This window comes from Mus caroli (assembly GCF_900094665.2).
Source record: "Mus caroli chromosome X unlocalized genomic scaffold, CAROLI_EIJ_v1.1 GL456233.1, whole genome shotgun sequence".
Classification (NCBI taxonomy): Eukaryota; Metazoa; Chordata; class Mammalia; order Rodentia; family Muridae; genus Mus; species Mus caroli.
In genome coordinates, this window is record NW_018388438.1 from 6,863 (window position 1) to 30,852 (window position 23,990).

The 23,990-nt window shown below is 37.2% G+C and overlaps 1 protein-coding gene and 1 pseudogene across 4 annotated transcripts in view; both read right to left on the reverse strand.

Annotated features, from left to right (window-relative positions):
• Window positions 1-5,586: 5,586 nt before the first annotated feature.
• Vamp7 (vesicle associated membrane protein 7) overlaps window positions 5,587-23,990 on the reverse strand; it is a 30,383-nt gene continuing 11,979 nt past the window's right edge. For 3 of the 4 annotated variants that reach the window (XM_029473726.1, XM_029473724.1, XM_021154168.1), the window contains exons 4-8: window positions 23,172-23,309; window positions 19,515-19,605; window positions 16,283-16,350; window positions 8,642-8,734; window positions 5,587-7,387 (exon numbers count right to left, since the gene is read on the reverse strand). In XM_029473726.1, the coding sequence (XP_029329586.1) occupies window positions 7,319-7,387; window positions 8,642-8,734; window positions 16,283-16,350; window positions 19,515-19,605; window positions 23,172-23,210 (360 nt within the window). In that variant the 5' untranslated portion in view covers window positions 23,211-23,309 and the 3' untranslated portion in view covers window positions 5,587-7,318. The remainder of the gene's footprint in view (window positions 7,388-8,641; window positions 8,735-16,282; window positions 16,351-19,514; window positions 19,606-23,171; window positions 23,310-23,990) is intronic. The other variant, XM_029473725.1, reaches the window with a different exon arrangement.
• On the reverse strand, window positions 12,914-13,581 carry LOC110287593 (annotated as a pseudogene).

The following is a 23,990-nucleotide window of genomic DNA, read 5'->3' on the forward strand; positions in this document are numbered from 1 at the left end:
ATATTCCATGTCCTACAGTGTGAGTTTCTCATTTTCCACGTATTCAGGGTTTCTCTCCATATTCCAGGCCCTACAGTTTGCCTTTTGCATTTTCCATGTTTTTCATTTTTCATGCCATATTCAAGGTCCTAGAGTGTGCCTTTCTCATTTTCCACGTTTTTCAGGGTTTCCTGCCTTATTACTGATCCTCTAGTGTGAGTTTCTCATTTTCCACCTTTTTCAGTTTTTCTCGCCATATTCCAGGTCTTACAGTGCGCGTTTCTCATTTTCCTCATTTTTCAAGGTTTCTTGCCATATTCCAGTTCCTACTGTGTGCCTTTCTCACTTTCCAGGTTTTTCAGGGTTCTCGCCATATTCCAGGTCCTACAGGGTGGCTTTCTCATTTTCCAAGATTTTCAGTGTTTCTCATTCCAGGTCGTACTGTGTGAGTTTCTTATTTTCCATGTTTTTTTTTTAGGGATTCTCACCATATTGCAGGTCCTACAGCATGCATTTCACTTTTACCATGCTTTTCAGGGATTCTCTCCATATTCCAGGTTCTACAGTGTGCCTTTCTCATTTTCCACGTTTTTCATGGTTCCTTCACATATTCCAGGTCCTACAGCTTTCTTTCTCATTTCCCACGTTTTTCTGAGTTTCTCACCATATTCCAGCTCCTACCGTGTGCCTTTCTCATTTTCCACGATGTTCAGTGTTTCTCGCCATATCCAGGTCCTACATGTGTGTTTTTCTCATTTTTTCACGTTTTTCAGGGTTTCTCACCATATTACAGGTCCTACAGTGTGAATTTCTCATTTTCCACGTTTTTCAGTTTTTCTCACCATATTCCAGGTCTTACAGTGTGTGTTTCCCATTTTCCTCATTTTTCACGGTTTCTCGCCATATTCCATGTCCTACAGTGTGAGTTTCTCATTTTCCAGGTTTTTCACGGTATCTAGCCATATTCCGGCTTCTACAGTTTGCGTTTGTTATTTTCCACTTCTTTCAGGGTTACTTGCCATATTCCAGGTCCTATAGTGTGCCTTTCTCATTTTCCACGGTTTTTTTTTTTTTGGGGGGGGGGGTTCTTGCCATATTCCATGTCCTACAGTGTGAATATGGTGCAAAACCCTGAAAAACGTGGAAAATGAAAAACACACACTGAAGGACCTCGAATATGGCAAGAAACCCTGAAAAATGTGAAAAATGAGAAACGCACACTGTAGGACCTGGAACATGGAGAGTTTCCCTGAATAACGTGGAAAATGAGAAAAGCACAGTGTAGGACCTAGATTATTGCAAGAAATCCTGAAAAAAATGGAAAATGTGAAACGCACAGTGTAAGACCTGAAATATGGCAAGAAACCCTGAAAAATCTGGAAAATGAGAAACGTACCCTGTAGGACCTGGAATATAGCGAAAAAACGTGAAAAACTTGGAAAATGAGAAACACACTCTGTAGGACCTCGAATATGACGAGAAATCCTGAAAATAGCAGAAAATGAGAAATGCACACTGTATTACCTCCAATATGACAAGAAACCCTGGAAAATGTGGAAAATGAGAAATTCATAGTGTAGGACCTGGTATATAGGGAGAAACCTTAAAAAAAAGTTGAAAATGCTTTCCCATAATTCCCCCATACCCTACCCCCACTCCCCTACCCACCTAGTCTCATTTTTGGCCATGGCATTCCCCTGTACTGGGACTTATACAGTTTGCATGTCCAATGGGCCTCTTTTTCCAGTGATGGCCGATTAGGCCATCTTTTGATACATATGCAGCTAAAGTCAAGAGCTCTGGGGTACTGGTTAGTTCATAATGTTGTTGCACCTATAGGGTTGCAGATCCCTTTAGCTCCTTGGATACTTTCTCTAGCTCCTCCATTGGGGGCCCTGTGATCCATCCAGTAGCTTATGAGCATCCACTTATGTGTTTGCTAGGCCCCGGCATAGTCTCACAAGAGACAGCTATATCAGGGTCCTTTCAGCAAAATCTTGATAGTGTATGCAATGGTGTCATCGTTTGGANGCTGATTATGGGATGGATTCCTGGATATGGTAGTCTCTATATGGTCTATCCTTTTGTCTCAGCTCCAAACTAAAATACCTAATAAAAATATTTTAAAAAAAAAAGAATTGGTTGTTCTCAGCTGGAAAACTAAATACAGGAGTCAAGTTTTTAAATACAATTTATACAGTGAAAAAGAAAAAACAATAACATCTATTACTTCCTTTAATATCTAAAACGGTTTTATCCTTGAGATTATTAGCATTAATAGATGTACATACCTGCATTTTCTGAAAAATCACACTGGGATGACATTAACATAATAACAAGATAATAAAAAAAGTTGAAAATGAGAAACGCACACTGTAGGACCTGAAATATGGTGAGAAACCCTGAAAAACATGGAAAATGAGAAAGGCACACTATAGGTCTTGGAATATGGCGAGAAACCCTGAAAAACTTGTAAAATGAGAAACGCACACTGTACGACCTGGAGTATGGCAAGAAACCCTGAAATTGTGGAAAATAAGAAATGCACACTGTAGGACCTGGAATATGGCGAGAAACCCTGAAAAATGTTGAAAATGAGAAAGGCACAATGTAGGACTTGGATTATGGGAAGAAACCCCGAAAAACGTTGCAAATGAGAAAGGCACACTGTAGGACCTGGATTATGGCGAGAAACCCTGAAAAACATGGAAAATGAGAAACACACACTGAAGGACCTGGAGTATGGCGAGAAACCCTGAAAAACGTGGAAAAAGAGAAATGCACACTGTAGGACCTGGAATATGGCGAGAAACCCTGAAAAACATGGAAAATGAAAAACTCACACTGTAGGACCTGGAATATAAAAAGAAACCCTGAAAAACGTGGAAAATGAGAATCTCACTCTGTAGGACCAGGAATATGGCGAGAAACCCTGAAAAACGAGGAAAATGAGAAACTAGCACTGTAGGACCTGGAATATGGCGAGAAAAACTGAAAAATGTGGAAAATGAGAAACGCACACTGTAGGATCTTTGAATATGGCATGAAACCCTGAAAAACATGGAAAATGAGAAAGGCACACTGTACGACCTGGAAGATGGCGAGAAAACTTGAAAATCTTTGAAAATGAGAAACACACACTGTAGGGCCTGGAATATGGCGAGAAACACTGAAAAATGTGGAAAATGAGAAATTCACAGTGTAGGAACTGGTATGTGACCCTAAAAAAGCTTTTTAGTAGTGTAGCGAATTTCCTCATGGACTACACTTTCTACCTTCCCTCTAGGGGCCTGTTTTGCCTTGAGACTGGTTATAGTTCTAGAAGAAACTATTCGTGGACGTTGTGGAACATCAGTATTGTCTTGCCTGGCATTTTCTTCACAGAAAGTCACTGCTGGTTTATCAGACTCTGCAGAATTCATTTCCTCATATGGGGAAGGTATTATTTCAAGGGGTGGGGCTGAGGGTACTATTTCCTCAGGTGGGGCAAATCCTTGAGAATCTGAAGATTCACATTTCTCAGCTTCAATAGGGTCTTCCCGTAAGTCCCCATCCCAAGTTATAGGATCCCATTCTTTGCCAATTAGTGCCCTTACTTTAACTGTGGACACTCTCTGAGGCTGAGACTTGAATTTTAGCTGTAGTTCAGCCAACGTTATTACTATGAGGGTTTCAGTTTGATTTTCTGCAACTTGAGCTCTATGGCTGCTGGAGAGATGATTCTCTTCAAGGACACACTTTGCAACTTTTAGATAGTTTGTGTCTGGAGCCATTCGATTTTATCGCACATCTTCTTTTCATTAATCGTCCCCCCCCCCCCGAAATGCTAAGAGCAACCAGCCAGTAAAATCATTTTCTGATCCCACCCCCATCTTGTAGAAAGCTTTGTACACCAAACCACCTAATTCATCANAAGAAAATCAAGGGCATTAGCTTCTTTAAGTTTGAAATATAGTTTCAACCATGGGTCTTCAAAATTCTCTGAGCTCCCAGGAGGGAGAGAATCTGGAGAGGTTTCAATAGTTGAAAGTGCTGGTGGATCAACAAGCCAATTCCAGTATTTTAAAAGATTCATCCTTATACTTCTGCTCCTCTAGAACCACTTCTGGTGCCAACTTGTGCATTAGTCATGGTTCTCTAGAGTCACAGAACTTATGGATAGTCTCTATATAGTAAAGGAATTTATTGATGACTTACAGTCTGCAGTCCAACTCCCAACAATGGTCAGTAGCCGCTGTGAATGGAAGTCCAAGGATCTAGCAGTTGCTCAGTCCCACAAGGCAAACAGGCGAAGGAGAGAAAGAACCTTCTTTCTTCCAATGTCCTTATATAGTCTCCAGCAGGTGTAGCCCAGGTTAAAGGTGTGTGCCACCACACCTTTAATCCCAGATGACCTTGAACTCTGAGATCTCCCTGTCTTAAGCTTCTGGAGTCCATAGCCACTAGGCCTCAAAATCTCCATACCAAGATCCAGGTCAGAAACTTCTATCTCCCAGCCTCCAGATTAGGGTCACTGGTGAGCCTTCCAATTCTGGATTGTAGTTCATTCCAGATATAGTCAAGTTGACAACTAGGAATAGCCACTACACTCCCTTAATCCCCTTAACCATAACCTAAGCCTAACCCCCTAACCCTAACTTAACCTTTAACCTAACCCCAAACCCTAACCCAAACCCTAACCCAAACTTGAACCTATATCCTAACACGACCCTAACCCTGTACCCTGAACCCTTTAACTCTAACCCCACCCCATAACCTGTATATCTTGCACTTTTACAACAGTAACTTTTTAGTCTAACCCTCTCACCAACCCTAAATGTAAACCGGATGTACTGGCTGATTTTGTGTCAACTTGACACAGGTTAGAGTTATCACAGAGAAAGGAGCTTCAGTAGGGGAAATGCCTCCATGAGATCCAGCTGTGGGCATTTTCTCAATTAGTGATCAAGAGGGCAGGGGGAGGGGGGGATGGCAGGCAAATTGTAGGTGTTGCCATCCCTGGGCTGGTAGTTTTGAGTTCTGTAAGAAAGCAAGCTGAGCAAACCAAGGGAATCAAACCAGTAAGTAACATCCCTCCATGGCCTCTGCATCAGGTTCTGCTTCCTGACCTGCTTGAGTTCCAGTCCTGACTTCCTTTGGTGATGAACAGCAATGTGGGAAGTGTAAGATGAATAAACCCTTTCCTCCCCAACTTGCTTCTTGGTCATGATGCCTTGTGTAGGAATAGAAACCCTAAGACACAGGATATGCCCAACCCTAACATCCCTACCACTAATCCTCAGTGCAACCCTCTAACCAACCTTAACTCTACCTTTGTAACTGGAATTTCTCTAACCCTCACAACCTTAACATTAACCCTCAGTCTAACCCTCATACCAACCTTAACCAACTAATTTGGTTAATACATGTAATACTATTCCCTCTCTCCATTACCTTCTAACTCCATATCACTAACCCTTTGAACTACCAGTTCCAGAAATCATTATGGAAAAAGATTCACGTTGTAAACCTTGGTATATCCTTAAAGAAAATAAAATCATTTTCTCCACACACCATGGCTAAATGTATTAAAATAAAACTATACTAAAAACTTATTAAAGAAGAAACTCAATGTAGTATTAACTTTTATTAATGTCTTTAGTTTGTGTATCATTTACAAGGAGACTTGTGCCTTCAAAAGCATTCCTACTTATAAATAGAACAAGAAACTCTTAAGTAATTAAACCCTAAAGCATGCACAAAAATTTTATTCAGGTTTTATAAGAAAGGGGAATACATTTTAAGCCTTTATTTGAAATTATTATTTGGGAATGTCAAATATTTTTTTAAGATGAATGTATTTCCTAATAGGAAATAATTATATAATTATAATGAATAGTGTTCATAAAAATGTCTAGAAAGAACAATTGTGTTATGCCTCATGAACAAAAGAAGTGTTCCTATGTGCATTAATTATTTTAAAAAAAGAAGCAGGTAGCATGAACGTGGGAGGTTCCTTATTATAGGACACATAGATATTCAAGGCACATGACTAGGCTAATAGTTGGCTGAGTTCAAAATACTAATTTATTGTTTCATTGAGAAAAGAGTAAAATGTAATATCACTTCTTCAGTAATGGTTCTTCACTTAGTTTTACCTGTTGATAAATAAATGCAATTATATCTAGGATAAAAATTTTTTTCTTCTCAGATAGACATCGACTACTAAATGACTGATGCCAAAGTAGATGAAGCAGCATTACACTCAAATTTTCTTTTACTACAATAAATGTATGTTAAGATATTTTGTATTACTTCTATATAATTAAACCGTCTCTCTTTCAGGTTTTACAACTATTCAAAATTAGGCTGATTGAAGAATTAGTTAAACCATAAAGAAAGATCAAACCATTATTCAAAAAAAGTCAAATCCAAATCCTGGAGTTGACTTCTGACTCTATTCAGTTTGGGTTTTTCCCAGAATAGGAAAAACATCCTACATTACCGCATTTTGTGAGGTTAAAATGCATGCACTTTTAGTATTGCTCCATTCTTTTTCTTTGGTGACACAGAGGTATTTGCCTCCCCTCTCTTCAATTATGAATTTATTAACAACATGTTTGTCCCAAATATGTACAGAAGAAAAAAGAATATGTAAAACCCATAATCCTCAACTTAATCTCAGTTCAACTTGGTAATGGATAAACAGAAGGTATTAAACTATGTGCAGTATGAATAAATAATATACTGAACTTTATTTCAGAAAGTAAATTCTGGGAGAAAGAAAGATAATTCTTGTGCTTCTAATGGGTTATCAAAATGTTTCCTACCATATTGAAATAAAATTTCAATGTTAACTACATTACTTGTATGGGCTCCTAGATATAAGCAGCACTAACAATTATTACAATTCTCAAAATTCTCTATTTATTATTTTGAAGCACCTAAAATTCTCCCATAACAAAAGAGACTAAAATGAGATGTTAGTAATACAATCCACTTCCTAGCACTTTGTGTGAACATACAAAGTTCCTAGTTTTAACAGACAGGTCATAAGTTTGGTGGTTTCCACGTTGGCAAAGGCTTTGTATATTAAAAGCAAAAATGTCTTCCTAAGTAGAAGGTACTACTTAAACTAAAGAAACAAATAAATGCCCTTTCTCATGTGAATAATGATTCAATGTGAAATTAATTAACATAAACCATATGACAGGCAAAGATTAAAACAAGAAAAAGAGAAAAAAAAAGATTAAAGAAACTGGCATTTTCTGAGAGTAGTGAAAAGACAGAGAGAGTCACATGAATTTCCTTTATCTCCTTTCACTCTCATATCCTTCGTTAATGGTAACTTTTTTCTTTCTTATTTCTTCACACAGTTTGGCCATGTAAACCCACCACAGAGAAGTGATACAATGATATAGATGAACACCTGGAAGGAGAAAGAAAGCAATTTTACTTACATGACTCTATCACAAGGTTCACAGAACTCATTAAAAAAAAAAAACACTACGAGTACTAGGAGAGTAATAGCTCTTCAATAACAATAGTGAAACTATATGAAAAATAAGTATTATGAAGACAGATTTTATTATTTTCCTTTTAAAAATGTTGGCATCTAAAATACAGTGGCATGCAGTTTCACAGTTCTATAAACCATGAAAGAAGTATATGTACACACTACGATTCTTCAATCATGATCCAATCAATGCAAAACATATCACATAGCTGACAAATGTTAGTTAAATAGAAGAAATTACATATTAATTTCTATATAATTCTGTTAATAGACTGAACTGGTTGAAAATTTTACATACTAAATGTATGTCTGAGTATATACGGGTATGCACATTTGTCAGTGTATATGCACAAGTCATAGAACTCTGTCTTCCTCTACTGTTTTCCTATTTACTTTTTGAGACCAAGGCTCTCACTGACTATGAAGCTCACCTTTTCAACTAGGTTGTCTTACTAAACAAGCTCCCAGGATCTACATGTCTACATTGCACACGCTGGGATGACAGGTACCCATGGCTATGTCTAGACTTTTAGGTGGGTGTTGGGAAATTTGGATTTAGGTCTTCTTGCTTACAGAGCAAGAGTCATCTCTTCAACCTGAATTTTATTTATCCCATTATACATAAAAATTCTCAATAGGGAGAAAAAGAGTTTACGTGGAGGGTGATATTTAATGCTAATTTCACAAGAAAAGATATTTCCTGGTCATGTACTTTATGATGAAAAGGTGAATGTAGGGCTGGAGAGATGTCTCAGTGGTTAAGAGCAATGACTGCTCTTCTAGAGGTCCTGAGTAAAATTCCCAGCAACCACATGGGTGGCTTACAACCATTTACAATGGGATTTGATTCCCTCTTTTGGTATGTCTGAAGACAGCTACAATGCACTCATATATGTAAAATCAATCAATCTTTCAAAAACCAATGTGCCAGGCAGTGGTGGAGCACACCTTTAATCTCAGCACTTGGGAGGTCAGCCTGGTCTACAGAGTGAGTTCCAGGGCAGCCAGGGCTACACAGAGAAACCCTGTCTCGAAAAACAAACAAAACAAAACAAAAACCTGATGAATGTAGCACAATTGGAGTGATAATCATTACTAAAGAATCCCAGCACCCAATTTCTTAAAGAGTCAAAAATAAGCTCATATACTAAAGAGAGAAAAACTTACAATTGATACAATGATGATGATGATAGTGAGCTTGATATTCTTCATACACATGGCTCGAGCAAGATTTCTGCTGGTAGTTTTGAAAGTGACAGACTAAAAAACAATCATCAGTTGTTTTATTCTTCACACTGACTATATGAATGACTTGTAGTAACAATCTGCAAATTGTTATTTTAATCAATTCTCTCACTTTTATGATTCTAAGGATGAAACCCAGGGCCCCTGATCATAAAAGATAAGAAATATAAAGAGAATGTCTTGTGCCATGTACTATAAAAGCATTTACCTTTCAATAAAAAAAATAAAAAAAAAAAAAACCTTTGGCCAATGAACTGAGGCAGGAAACAGGAGGTAAGAGTTGGAGGGGGGAATGGGGGGGGGCAAGCACAAGGGAGATTCACTTGGACAGAGAAAAAGACGGTTACAAGAGAACAAGGAACTATACTACTGAACCAGAGTCCAAGCCTTATTTTCACTAGTTCTGTTTAAATTCAAATGTCTTTTCCCCTTCCTTCTCTTTTCAAGTCATTCAGAATCAGTACTTATCCTGAGCAGAGTTCTTTGAAATCTATAATAAGCAATAGGAACTCACTGACAAGGCTTTACTTCTTTTCCTTCTATTTGTAGCAATGTACACAGTGTTGAATGAACAAGTGATTTTATTTTAGGGGGAAAACATTTTCTATTTTAAATTTTTAATAAGAAAGTCTTATTCCAAACCAACTGGTTATAAGCATATTAGTTGATCTTTGGGCTTTGAACCACACATATAAATGTCTGATTTTCCTAGGAACATATGTATTTACTTATTGTCAAAAACCCATAGGTAAGATAAGATTCCTTCAGTTATCCATTTTCTTTTCAATCATCACTTTTTCAGTGAGTAAAGCATTTTCACCAAGACACAAGAAGTTTAAAACAAATAGGTAAACAAATAATGAAATGTACTAATTACCTAGCAATTCTACTCCTAGGTATACTGTACAAAAGATATTATGTGAAAGCTCAAAAAAGCCATATAAAAATGTTTTGGGTTATTTTTTTCATATCTAAAAGTGGACACTACCAAAATATCCATAAGCCATAATGAATTATTATATAATAATCAAAACAAAAAACTTACTAATATATTTACACAATCAACATGTCATGGATTAGTGTAACAATTTTGACAGAAAGAAAAATAGAGTAAATATTATAGCTTCTTTTTATAATTTTTGCAGACTCAACATGGTGGTTTGAATATGCTTGGCTCATGGGAAGTGGCACTATTAGGAGATACGGCCTTTTGGGGATAGGTATGGCTTTGTTGGAGGAAGTGTGTCACTGTGTAGGCAGGCTTTGAGATCTCCTAATGCTCAAGCTCTGCCTAGTACAGAAGACAGCCTCTTCTTGGTTGCCTGCAGAAGACAGTCTCCTGCCTGCCTTCAGATCAAGTTGTTGAGATCTTAGCTCCTTCTTAGCACCATGTCTTCCTAGATACTGCCATGTTTCATTCCATGATGATAATGGAATAAACCTCTTAAACTATAAGTCAGTCCCAATTAAATGTTGTTCTTTATAAATGTTGCCTTGGTCATGGTGTCTCTTCACAGCCATGAAACCGTAACTAAGACAGAAGTGGTATCAGGCACTGGAGTATTGCTGTGATAGGCCTGACCATATTTTTGCCTAGAAAAATGTGAATTTTGAAAGCAGTGGAATGCTTTAAGTTGGGGACAGTGTGCCATCCTAGTAGAAACATAGAAGACAGTGGTGCTGAGGGTGATTTGATCTTTGGGGGCTTGGCTCAAGAGGTTTCAAAGAAGACTTTAGTATGTTGCCTAGCGATCATTCTTGTGATATTTTCGTGAAGAATGTGGCTGCTTTTTGCCTTTGTCCCAAAAGTCTGATTGAGACTAAGGTAAAGAGGTTTTGATTAATTGCATTGACAAAGGAAGTTTCAAAAAACCCTATTTTAGAATTTGTCCTTGTGGTTCACCCTTATGAGGAGCATTTTGATCAAGTGTAGCAAGGTTAGAAAAGAAAAATACAAAATGCATGCTTCAAAGATTAAAGAGGCACCAGGAAGTGAGGTGTAACTAAATCCTGTGTTCAAGGATATTAAATGGAATTAAGGGAGTGGTGACCTCAGGGTGAGATACCACTCAGCTAAGCTTATTTTGGGGTCTGTAGTTGCACAAGGGATAGTTATATCATGTTAGGGATTATTATGACCTGGTTATTGTTTTCATTTGAATATAAGGAGATATGATTGTATGTCAAATTGACAAGGGATGGACTGTGATGGCTATTCTTGGTTGTCAACTTGATGATATCTAGAATGAACTACAATCCAGAACTTATAAATATCTTGTGAAGATAATTTAAAGAAAAGCTTAGGTCCAGACATGGTAGCACATAGCTTTAATCCCAGCACTTAGGGACAGAGGCATGCAGATCTGTGATTACAAGGTTAGACTACAGAGCAAGTTCCAGGACAGCCAAGCTTAAGTAGTGAAGGAAATCATCAAAACCAAAAAACTGATGAAGATGTAATAGAACAAGGGGGCCATGTTTAAGACCCACCAAGCAGTAGAACTTGGCAGTTTCACCCATGTAGCTCTGGCTTTAGAGTGAAAAGTAGAAGAGGTGTCCTGAATTAGCCATGATTAAGAAGAGACCAGCATTGCTGAGGTGAAGTCTTCTGGGAAGTGTTTTCTGAGAGCACAAAGAAGCTGTATTCCAGGGATGGACCTCCTGATGACAGCGAGACTTGGTGATATGTAAGACTCACATCACTGGTTTTGAAGGCATTAAGGGGTCATGGAGAGCAGCTGAGGCTTGGCACTGTAAGAGGCTAGGGAAAGCCATTGGTGAAGGTGCAGCTGCAGTAGCAGTTGATGGCCCAGGATTGAAGGAGTCATGTAAAGGAGTTCAGGCTTGGCACCATAAAGAGAGCCTATGAGAGGCTATTGGTGATGCCCAGTTGCAGCAGAGAAGACTCTAGTGTATTAGATATGCCAGTACCATGGGATGATCACCAAGAACAGCAGCAACAGTGGAGTGGATCAACCTAAGCTTAAAATGCTATAGAGGGCAGAGCTGGAGAAGTGGCTCAAACCCTTTGGAGGAGCCCAGACAATCATGTGTGGATCCCAGACACTGGAACAAGAAATTGTGAAGTAGAAGTTGCCTTGGAGACCCCAAGATGTTAGGGATGCCAGAACCATGGGATACCTGTCAAGGAAAACTGCTAACAGGGAATAAAACCAGCCCAAGAGAAAGAATTGTGTTTCAGTAAACAAAACTGAAAGGAGTTGGACATCAGGTATGGAGATGCAGAGTTTGAAGGTTTTGGTCTTGTTTGGGTCCAGTATTTCTACACTATGACATTTTGGAATAGTAATGTATATTCTGTGATATTGGAAGTATATGATTTGGTTTTTGATTTTGATTGTATAGAGGATTACAGTTAAGAGACTGCATGAATCTCAGAAAAGACTTTAGACTTTTAAACATTGTTGAGACTGTGAAAGACTATTCGGACTTTTGAAGTTGGACTAAATGTATTTTATATTATGCTATGGGTAGGTATGGCCCCCATAGACTCACGTTTGAACAAGTCTATCCCCATAGGAAGGCTATAGGGGGAATGCAGTGGTTTGAATATGCTTGGCCCATGGGAAGTGTCACTATTAGGAGGTATGGCCTTGTTAAAATAGGTGTGGCCTTGTTGGAGGAAGTGCATCATTGTGTAGGCAGGTTTTGAGGTCTCCTAGTTCTCAAGCTGCATCCAGGTGCAGAAGAGAGGCTCTGCCTAGCTGCCTGTAGAAGACAGTCTCCTTCTGCCCACCTTTGGATCAAGTAACCTTTTTTTTTTTACCTTTTAATTGGTATAGGATTCTGCACAAGTAACATTCTTCTCTGTTAATAAGTTGTGGGATACCAGGTTATTGGATATGCTTTTCTATACTATTATTAAAATGCTTATAGGGAAAATAATTCTGTAATGTTTAAAATGATGGTCTGTTCAGCTACCCATCTGAAGGAGTCAAGTACAAGCATGGAAGTAAATCCAAAGATACAGAGGACTCATGTTAACAACAGTAGGTAGCTTTGATGCAACACCAACAATGTTCAAATATTACCTTAATTATTTCAAAAACACTGAAACAACTTGCTAGTATTATTGAACTGTTAAACATTAAAGTAGTATGTTTTAGCTTATCTAAATTTTTAAACTATTAAGAAAAATATTAAAGTATTTCCTCTTTTTAAATTACACAGATGTTTAATTAACTTTATTTACAGAGTAGGTATCCTCCCCTTCACCCAGATTCTAGTGGTACCTAATAGCATCCTTAGGCAAGAGGCAAGAATGGCAGTTTAAAAATAATTATGTAGAATCCTGAGACTAACAGATTGGTACTCATTAAGAAAAGCAAGTGGGGATAGTAGCATTTCTCTATGTCTCAGTTACTCAAAAGCAGTTTTGTTCCAGTCCCTATATAACATGATTTTGAAGACAAGGCTACTATTACTGCATTCCTATCAAATTCCACAGTATATAGTTTTGTTTTTATTTTTGTTTTTATTTTTTGTGTGTATGTATGTGTGTATCCTGTACTAGAAAATTGTTTTCCAGCATACATGTATGTTCAAAGCTAAGCTGTTTTCACATTTCCTGATTTTGTTTGAGCTAATTTGCTACTACTGCATCTTGTGGATCATCTGGTTCTGCAGTTGTCAACAGTGCTTAGAATGACAACAGCATGCAGAAAGTCACTGGTACCATCTATTGTTTTTTCAGGATATCTCAACAGGTATCCCCTCTGACAGAACTAATAATTAGGATGCCATATTTTAGTGATAAACCAGACTTTAGGAGGGTTAAATGTATGTGATTCTTTGAATGAGAAACGTCCCCAACGGGCTCTGGCATTTGAACACAAGGTTCCCAGTTAGTGACACTGCTTAGGGGTGTTTGGAAGTTGTAGCATTGCTGGAGGAAGTATGTCACTGGGGGTAAACTTTGAGAGTATACAGTCTTAGTCTAGATTTCCAGTTCTCTGTTTCATGATATAATCTGTTTCCTGCTCCTGCCACCACAACATGCTTGTTATCATGGCTGCTCACCATAATGGACTCTTTACCACTCTGGAAACATAAGCCAAAATAAATTGTTTCATCCAAAAAGATGATGATTTTGATAAGGGAATTTTATCACAGCAATAGAAAATTAGCTAATAAAATGGAAATGTTTCCAGTATTTTAACCTCTACTTGGTATCTTACTCATCAAATGGTGTGTCTTTTTTATTGCTGTGAAGAGATGCCTTGGTCTCTTCCACCATTTCTATCACCACTGCCACCTCAACATGAGCGTAAGTAGTGCTACCCCTGCCAACACATTTCCCATCAATGTTGGAATCTCCAACATATCCAGCCACCTAAATCTCTAGATGAATCTAAGGCTGGCTCCACAAGACAGAACTCATGCCTAGTCTGTTAAGTAGGCCCCAAATCCCATAGATGGTTAGGTTATAGGCATGAGGGGGTGACCTAATATTATTCTGCAAAATAGCTATAAAGAATAAACTGCTCCCTAAGTTCTCTTTATATTTGTGCATCTCCCAACCGATACAAGAGAAGCTTCTTTTTACAACATATTGTGATTAATAAAGTGACTCATAAACTGGTTAGCATGCAGACAATAACAGACTGTGGACTGCCTATCTCTAAATGGGACCTCAATATCATACTTTCGCTTCCATAAGTCTCAGGGAGTATCATAGATAAGGGGGTAAAAAGTTTGTAAGAGTCAAACATATTGGACATCTGCAGCAAAACTCTTCTTGTCAGATATGACAGAGCCGTTGAATGCATGGACTCACAGCAGCTGTGAATACATGTACAAGATTAAGGCAGCCAAAATCCAAGCATGGATGAAGGATGGGGGAGGAGCTCATAAAATCCCACCCTCAAATAAAGACCTATTGTCAATTGATGGCTGTTAGGGGAGAAGAGTCAGGGGTTTTTTTAGTGATGTCATCAATGAGAGTCTGCCTATGTTCCTGTAGACTATCTGATACCAATGCATATACAGGTAGCACTGAATAGACTCAGCACACAAAGTTGGGAGAGAAACAAGTGAAAAATAGGGGATGAATTGGCAGGGATGAAAAGTGGGGTAGCACTGATCAAAATGAACTATAAGTGTATATGAAATTTTATCACTGGGAGGCCTGCTCTTTTCTGAAGGGAAATGAAGAGGGAGTAGATCTGGGGGAGGTGTGTGTGTATGGAGAGGAACTGGGAGAAGAGGAGGGAGGGGAAACTGTAGACAGTTTATAATATATGGAAGAAGAACAAATTAATAAAAGAAAAATTAAAAATTATAGAAATTAAAAATCTTTATATCATTGTTCTAATTACCATATACTTTGATGAAAAGCTTATAAAATGCCACAAAACCCAACAGTTGTCATACAACCTCCTACAACCTGCCATTACTAAATGTCAATATTAAAATTAACAATAACAAAAGTTCAAATACCTGTTAGAACATAACATGTATCATGCCAAGCATTTTACATATAGTTTAATTCTTAGAACTCCATGAAAAAGGTATATTGCCATTTTATAGATTATGACAATTGAGGTAGAAAGAGGTTAAGTAATGTGCTTAAGGTCATATTACTAGAAAATGGTATTAAAATCCTGACAGTATGATTCTAAAGTTCAGGCTCTTAATCACTACAGTCTTGTTGCTAGTCACAATCAACATCATTATGATGTTTTTATAGTCATCGTGATATTTACAGTATAATCACCTTGGAGATATGCATGTCTGTGATAAATTATCTAAAGTTAATTGAAGTAGGAAGATCCACCTTAAATATGGGCAGCATCATTTCCTGACCTGAAGTTCTGGACTAAATAAAGAAGAGAAGCAAGCTAAGAGTCTGTATCCATTGCTTTCTGCCTCCTGAATATGAGGCACAATATGACCAGCTGTCTCAAGATTTTACTTCTATGATTTCCTCACCATAATGGACTAAATACCCACACTGTGAGCAAAAATAAACTTCTTTAAGTTCCTTTTATCAGGTATTTTGTCACAATGAAGAAAGTAACTAATACCATGATTAGCCAATCACTGATGGCTTTTAATGTGAAAATTTTTAATCTGTTAAAGATCTCCACATATTTATTTTTTCAAAGCACTTGTAATAAACTACATAGAAAATGTAAAGAAATATGTGAGAGTAGAAAAAAGTAATTAATGGCACATTTCAACCTATGCCTTTGGCTTGATATAAGGAAAAAATCAAGCTAACACTATAAACACCAAAGGATTCACAATGAGTTATACCCAGCCAAAACGTCCGGGGAAGTATATAAGGTGATCAATTGAAAAACTTTGCTTCAATGCAAAGTTATAGGAAATTATAAAAGCTTCATTAATGGTTACTGAGAGACTGGATGTTTTGTATGTCTCACTGCTACCTTTCTTATCAAAATATGATAACATCATAGACATGAGAAAGGAAACAGAGAAACAAACCACCTTAATATAAAATTTAAGACCATTCCCATATTATCTTAGCTATCAGTGCAATTATTCTAATACCCTGGGAAAAATATATTCCATACTTACTGAATCCACAAGGTTTTCTGTTTTATCTATCAGCAATTCCAACCTTTCTCCACGTTGAGCAACCAAATCTGGAAATATTTTTAGAAATAAAAATAAGATTTTATATTAGAAATAAAGAAACCCACCTACTAAAGCCAAGGCCCTAAAACTGAGATCAAAATTCTAGGAAATCACCATTTGACTACAGAAGAAAATCAGCTAACCCCAATTCAAGACAACAGGTAGTTGCAAAAGGAGACAACAAACAAGCAGTTTCCCAAACAGCTTATTTATGGAAATAGGTAACTTGCCCATTCTGCCCAAATAAACACCTCCTTCCTTTCCCTATCATTACACCACCCCCCGCCCCAAATTGGAGAATATAAACTGTGTTCTTTTGAACTCTGGTCATTGAATGACTGGGTCCTTTGCCCTGATCACAGTGATGTTAGAACTCAAGATGGCACCTCTTTGGCATTAAACAATGCCCACTCTAGTTTTTTGAGGTCATCTAAATTCCCATTTTTATTTCTTCCTGTAAACTTCATCATTACATATCCTTAAAATACATATGCAATTTTGAGGCCACAAGACAACCCAGAAGGTAAGATTTTTTTCACCACCAAGCATGACAACTTGAATTTAATCTCCAGAATACACATAAATGTAGGAGAGAATAGGCTCCAGAGTTGTCCTCTGATCTTCACAGCTACACTGTGGCATGGACCAGGTGCCACACATAAATAAAAAAAAAATATGAATATAATAAGAGATTGATTCAATAATTTCAAAACTCTGGGTGCTGGAGAGATGACTCAGTGGTTAAGAGTACTGAATGTTCTCCTAGAGGTCCTGAGTTCGATTCCCAGCAACCATATGGTGGCTGACAGCCATCTGTAATGGATACCCTCTTCTGGTGTGTTTGAAGACAGCTACAGTGTACTCATATACATAAAATAAATGTTAAAAAATTCAAAACTCTGCATAAGAAAAATCAATGCCTAGATAGCTTTAAAGATAAATTCTATATAAAATATTTCAAGAAAAATATATACTAATTTATCAGAAATTTCTCAAAAAAAATCAAAAGAAAGGAATATTTTTCAACTTATTATATGGGTCCAGTATTATCTTGGTATTAAAGTCAAACAAAGATATCACAAGAGGATCTGGGGTGTGGCTCACTTAGCAGAATTCTTTGCTAGCATGCATAAACCTTGGATTTAATCCTTAGTACTGCATAAACTGGTACACACACCAGTAATTCCAATACTATGGAGGTCAAATCAGGGTGTGATGGTTAGGTTTTTTTAAATTTATTTTTATTTATTATTAGATATTTTTTTATATACATTTCAAATGCTATCCCGAAAGTTCCCTATACCCTCCCTCCACCCTGCTCCCCTACCCACCCACTCCCGCTTCTTGGCCCTGGTATTCCTGTACTGGGGCATGATGGTTAGTTTTAATTGACAACTTGACACAATCTAGAATCACCTAGGAAGATAGTATGAATGAAATATTGTCTAAATCAGATTGGATTGTGGTATATCTGTGAAGAATTGTCTTGATAGCCTTAATTGATGCAAGAAGACCCAGCCAAAATATGTGTGGCAACTATTCCTTGGTTTTTGGCCGAGACATATAAGAGAAAGGTAGATGAGCACTAAGCATACATGCATTTATTCTTTTATATTCTTCACTGTAGATGTAATGTTTCAAGCTACTGCCTTTGTGATTTGCTGCTATGATAGACTATAACATGAATTTATAAGCTAAAACAAACCTTTTCTTCTCTAAGATTTTTTCTCAGGGTATTAAATTAACAGAAATAAAACAGAAATGCAGGAGAACCAGAAGTTCAAGGTCTTCCTTAGCTACATAATAAGTTTGAGAACAGCTAGGGATACAGAAGCTTGTCTCACAAAAAAAGACACCATAAATGGAGAGAACAAATAAGCTAACAACCCCTGACACACTCCCACACTCCCTGCCCTCTCTCATAGGATGGGCTGGTGATCCTGGGTTCTGTAAGAAAGCAGGCTGAACAAGCCATAGAGAACAAGCCAGTAAGCAGCACCCTTCCACGGCCTCTGCAACAGCTCCTGCATCCAGGTTATCTATCAGCTCATGCCTTCAGGTTACAGCCCTACTTGAATTCATGTCCTGACTTCCTTTGATGGTGGATTATGATCCACCATCATCCACCAGTGTAAGGCATAAAACCTTCCCTACTCAAGTTGCTTTTGTTCATGGTGTTTCATTGCAGCAGTATGGTCATCATATCGAAAACATTTCCTAATATATAGGCCTGGGAAGCAAGTAGGGCTAACTACAGATCTTCAATGTTCCCTTCTTTCTTCAAAATCTAATCCACTAGTCTCACCCCTAGCTCTATAACAGACTGCCTGCTGTGGCCTACCCTCCCTTTTTGCCACCAGTTTAAAGGATCACACAGACTTCTCCAATACTCTCCCATACTCATAGCTTTGTTTCAGTCCCATAACTTCAGAAGGCATTACCCACCAGCCAAGCCCTCCAGAGGAGCAAATAGGCCAGTGAAGAAGGTAGGTGAACTTCAGCTCTTTATTTTTCCTTCCTTTCCTCCAAGTTCAATATCCAAGTCTCATCCCCAGCTCTGTAGCAGACTATCTGCTGTGGCCTCTTGCCTCCATTCCCAGGGTACTAAGCAGATGATAGTGAAACAACCTCCTACCCTCTCTCTAGTGGACCTCCTCAGCCTCTCTCTTCTAGCCCATTCCCATTCCTAATTGACAGTTCCCAATAACTAGCAACATACTGAACCAGGAAGCCCCAGTGGGATACTTAGAAACATTCCCTACCAGGCAACACACAATCACCATGCCCTCCTAAGAACCAGAGAGGGCAACAGAAACCAAGGAACAAAACACATACCCAACAAAGACAAGACCAGATATCAGTATCTAGGTCAGTAGCTATCAACCTGTGGGGTCATAAATCAGATATCCTGCATATCAGATATTTATATTATGATTCATAACAGTAGCAAAATTACAGTTATGAAGAAGTAATGAAAATAATTTTATGGTTGTGGTCAGCACAACATGAAAAACTGTATTAAAGGGTCACAGCACTAGGAAGGTTGAGAACCACTGACCTAGATGGTGAAAACAAGGAAGTGCTGTTTCAGTCTCTCTACAGTAATCTGTCTAAAATCTAGTCCACTGTTATTTGTGTTCATATGAAGGGAAACTATGCCATTGAAACATACCTATGTTTCTGACCATTATTCCTTTCAGTTCATCCACTTGTGCTTGAGTCTCCATCACTTTGTCTAGGCTCTTATTCTCAGAGTGATGCTTCTACAAGATAATAAGTTTTAACTTGCAATATTAAGGCATTATTTATAATAATAAATAAAGAATAACAACCTATACTGAAGAATGCTATACAATTATAGGTTCTATTATATAAAAAACATATATATGAGAAATAGTTTTAGATTTAGGAAAAATATTGGCAATATAAAATTTGCTATCATATTAAATGCATTTTAGTATAAATATATCATTTTAAGTAAAATTCAGTAAATGTGTTACAAAATATGAAATATATGAGACTCTTAGGACAGAAATGAGGGGATAATCTGTGCTTATAAAAGAAGGTAGGTACCTTTGATTCTTCACTTCTTTAACATTATGAAATGGAGGCATACTCACTTTTTTAAAAAAATCTGTTCTTTTATCTGATGTGATCACAACATTGGCTTCTCACAAGATCTAGAGTCTAAAACACTGATGATAGTATATATTTTGATATTACTATTCAATGCTAATAATGATAAATATTACAATATTATTTAATCCACTATAAAGCTGTTTGATATAGATATTTTCATTATCTCTATTTGTTATAGGGAGGAAATTAGTAATTTAAAGGATCAAACACAGATTTGGAGCTAATAACAAACCAGTTAATAGTTTTGCTGCTACTTAGAATATATTTAAAAATAGGAAAAGAGAAACTAATTAAAAATGCATAGTTTTCCATATTCACAATGAAATTATAGTTAGAGGTTATATCTTTGCACTCAAATAATCTTTTTTTATTATTAGATATTTTCTTCATTTACATTTCAAATGCTATCCCCAAAGTCCCCTATACCCTCCCCCCGCCCTGCTCCCCAACCCACCCACTCCCACTTCTTGGCCCTGGCATTCCCCTGTGCTGGGGTATATAATCTTCGCAAGACCAAGGGCCTCTCCTCCCAATGATGGCCAACTAGGCCATCTTCTGCTACATATGCAACTAGAGACATAGCTCTGGGGGTACTGGTTAGTTTATATTGTTGTTCCACCTATAGGGTTGCAGATCCCTTTAGGTCCTTGGGTACTTTCTCTAGCTCCTCCATTGGGGGCCCTGTGTTCCATCCAATAGATGACTGTGAGCATCCACTTCTGTAGAAAAGTATTTTGAAAGATGCTGACCATCATTTATAGCATAAAAATGCAGATAAAAACACAATGAGATGCCAATATATACCCACTAAAATGACTAGGATGAATGACAGAAACAATAAATGTTGACAAAAATGAAAAACACTGGAACTGCTAATGAGAATTTAAAATGGTACAATAACTTTGGAAAAATAGTGTAATAAATTTTTAAATGACATATTATCTACCATATTGCCCAGAAATTTAATTTCTAGCTATTTACCAAAGAAATAAAAACATATGTCCACACAAAGACTTGAGATTCACAGAACTTTACTCATGCAACACAAATGTCTAGCAACAGATAAATAGGTAAAACATTATTTATACAGTATTGTTCAGCAGAAAAAAAAAATAAGCTGACTTACTCATCATGGATAAGTAGTGTAAGCATTATAATGAGAGAGAAAGAAACAAGAACCATCAGAGTACCTACTTTTGACTGTCCTTAAAGAAAAATCTAGAAAAGACAAAACTAATCTACAGAAATAAAATATAGATCAGTAATTTGCTGGATTAGAATATTTGGGTTGGTGACTTACTAGGAAGGGGGATGGGGGAAGTTTAAGGTAATGGAAAGGCTTTTTATCTTGACTATAGTAGCATTTCAGAGTTACACACACACACACACACACACACACACACACACACACAAACTATCAATTCAGTTGACAATGAGGAAATTATACAGATGAACAGATTTTCACATGACTAATTTGAGCTATTCAAAAATCAAACTTGGATGAGAAAAAGGTTTATATATAGGTTAAAAGGCCAGTTGACATGTTTAGTGGATTTAAGCTTATGAAAAAAAAGAATATTGATGCAAAAATACTCAATAAAATTATTGCAAACTGAATCCAAGAACACAGCAAAATCATCATTCACCATGATCAAGTAGGCTGCATCCCAGGGATGCAAGGTTGGTTTAATATACGAAAATCCATTAACGTAATGCACTATATAAACAAACTCAAAGGAGAAAAACCACATGATCATCTCCTTAGATGCAGAAAAAAGCATTTGACAAAATACAACATCCCTTCATGTTAAAGGTATTGGAGAGATCAGGAATTCAAGGCCCATATCTAAACATAATAAAAGAAATTTATTGCAAACCAACAGCCAATATCAAATTAAATGGAGACAAACTTGAAGCAATCCCACTGAAACTGGGGACAAGGCAAGTATGCCCACTCTCCCCATATCTATTCAATACAGTACTCAAAGTGTTAGCTAGAAATATAAGACAACAAAAAGAGATCAAGGGGATACAAATTGGAAAAGAAGAAATAAAGGTATCACTATTTGCAGATGATACGATAATATACATAAGTGACCCCAAAAATTCTACCAGGGAACTCCAGCTGATAAACAACTTCAGCAAAGTGTCCGGATATAAAATTAACTCAAATGAATCATTAGCCTTCCTTTATACAAATGATAAACAGGTTGAGAAAGAAATTAGAGAAACAATCCCCTTCACAATAGCCACAAATAGTATAAAATATCTCGGGGTAACTCTAACCAAACAAGAGAAAGACCTATATGACAATAACTTCAAGTCTCTCAAGAAAGAAATTAAAGAGGATCTCAGAAAATGGAGAGATCTATCATGCTCATGGATTGGCAGAATTAACATAGTAAAAATGTCGATCCTACAAAAGGCAATCTATAGATTCAATGCACTCCTCATCAAAATCCCAACACAATTCTTCAAAGACATGGAAAGAGCAATTCTCAAATTCATCTGGAAAGGCAAAAATCCCAGAATAGGGAAAACAATTTTTAATGATAAAAGAATGGCTGGGGGAATCACCATCCCTGACCTCAAACTTTACTACAGAGCAGTAGTGATAAAAACTGCATGGTGGGCTGGAGAGATGGCTCAGAGGTTAAGAGCACTGACTGCTCTTCTGAGTCCTGAGTTCAATTCCCAGCAACCACATGGTGGCTCACAACCATCCGTAATGAGGTCTGACTCCCTCTTCTGGAGTGTCTGAAGACAGCTACAGTGTCCTTATGTATAATAAATAAACAAATCTTTTTAAAAAACTGCATGGTATTGGTACAGAGACAGACACATTGATCAATGGAACAGAATTGAAGACCCTGAAATAAAACCACACACTTACAGTCACTTGATCTTTGACAAAGACACCAAAAATATACAATGGAAAAATGAAAGCATCTTCAATAAATGATGCTGGTCTAACTGGCTGTCTGTATGTAGAAGAATGAAAATAGACACATATTTGTCACTTTGTACAAAGACCAATTATCTTTCTACACTAAAATGAACCTTTATGTCTTTTAATGGGGAAACTTTATTATATTGTGTTCTACAAGTCAGGGCCCCTAGATTCATGGTGTCTGAAGGTAATAAAGAAGAAAATATAAATCAAAACACTATGATCTGAGATAAACCTTACCAGTTGTGCAGCCAAAACACTTGAAAACTCGCTATTCATAGCATAAGGAAGTGCAGTTTGTGCTCTTGAACCATAAGTTGTCTGGAATCTCTTCTTTACTTCATTCAAAAAACTGAAGGCTCGAGAACGCTCAAAATCCTATAAAATGAGAAATATTGTACTCATATTTACAAAGTAAACAAATATATGTGGCAGATTGGTAACAATATAATAGGTAATGTTTACTGACAAGTGACTCCATGAGGAAGAACCAGAATTGATCCTTTTTCATAGATCAGGAACCAAAGACTCCAAAAGACAACTAACTTGCCATATATCAAATAGCTAGTAAATTAAAAAGCTGATAGCCAAATCTAAACTAAATACAATGTTATATAGAATATTACCTCAGGGGTCAGGAATTGATTTTTAATTCTTTCAGTTCTTTCACATAATCTATTGCAAGAACCAACATAATGAGACAGTCAATATATCCATAAAAATAGTATAGTCTGAGGGCTGGAGAGATGACTCAGTATTAAGAGTGCTAGTTGTTCTTTGAGAAGATCCAAGTTTGGTTACAGCACCCAGGTTGGGCAACTCACAACTGAAATCACAGCTTAAGAATTTTGCTGCTTAGGCTGGAGAGATGGCTCAGTGGTTAAGGGCACTGACTGCTCTTCCAGAGGTACTGAGTTAAATTTCCAGCAACCACATGGTGGCTCACAACCATCTGTAATGAGATCTAATACCCTCTTCTGGTGTGTCTAAAGACAGCTACAGTGTACTCATATGCATAAAGTAAGTAAGTAAATAAATAAATAAATAAATAAATATTTT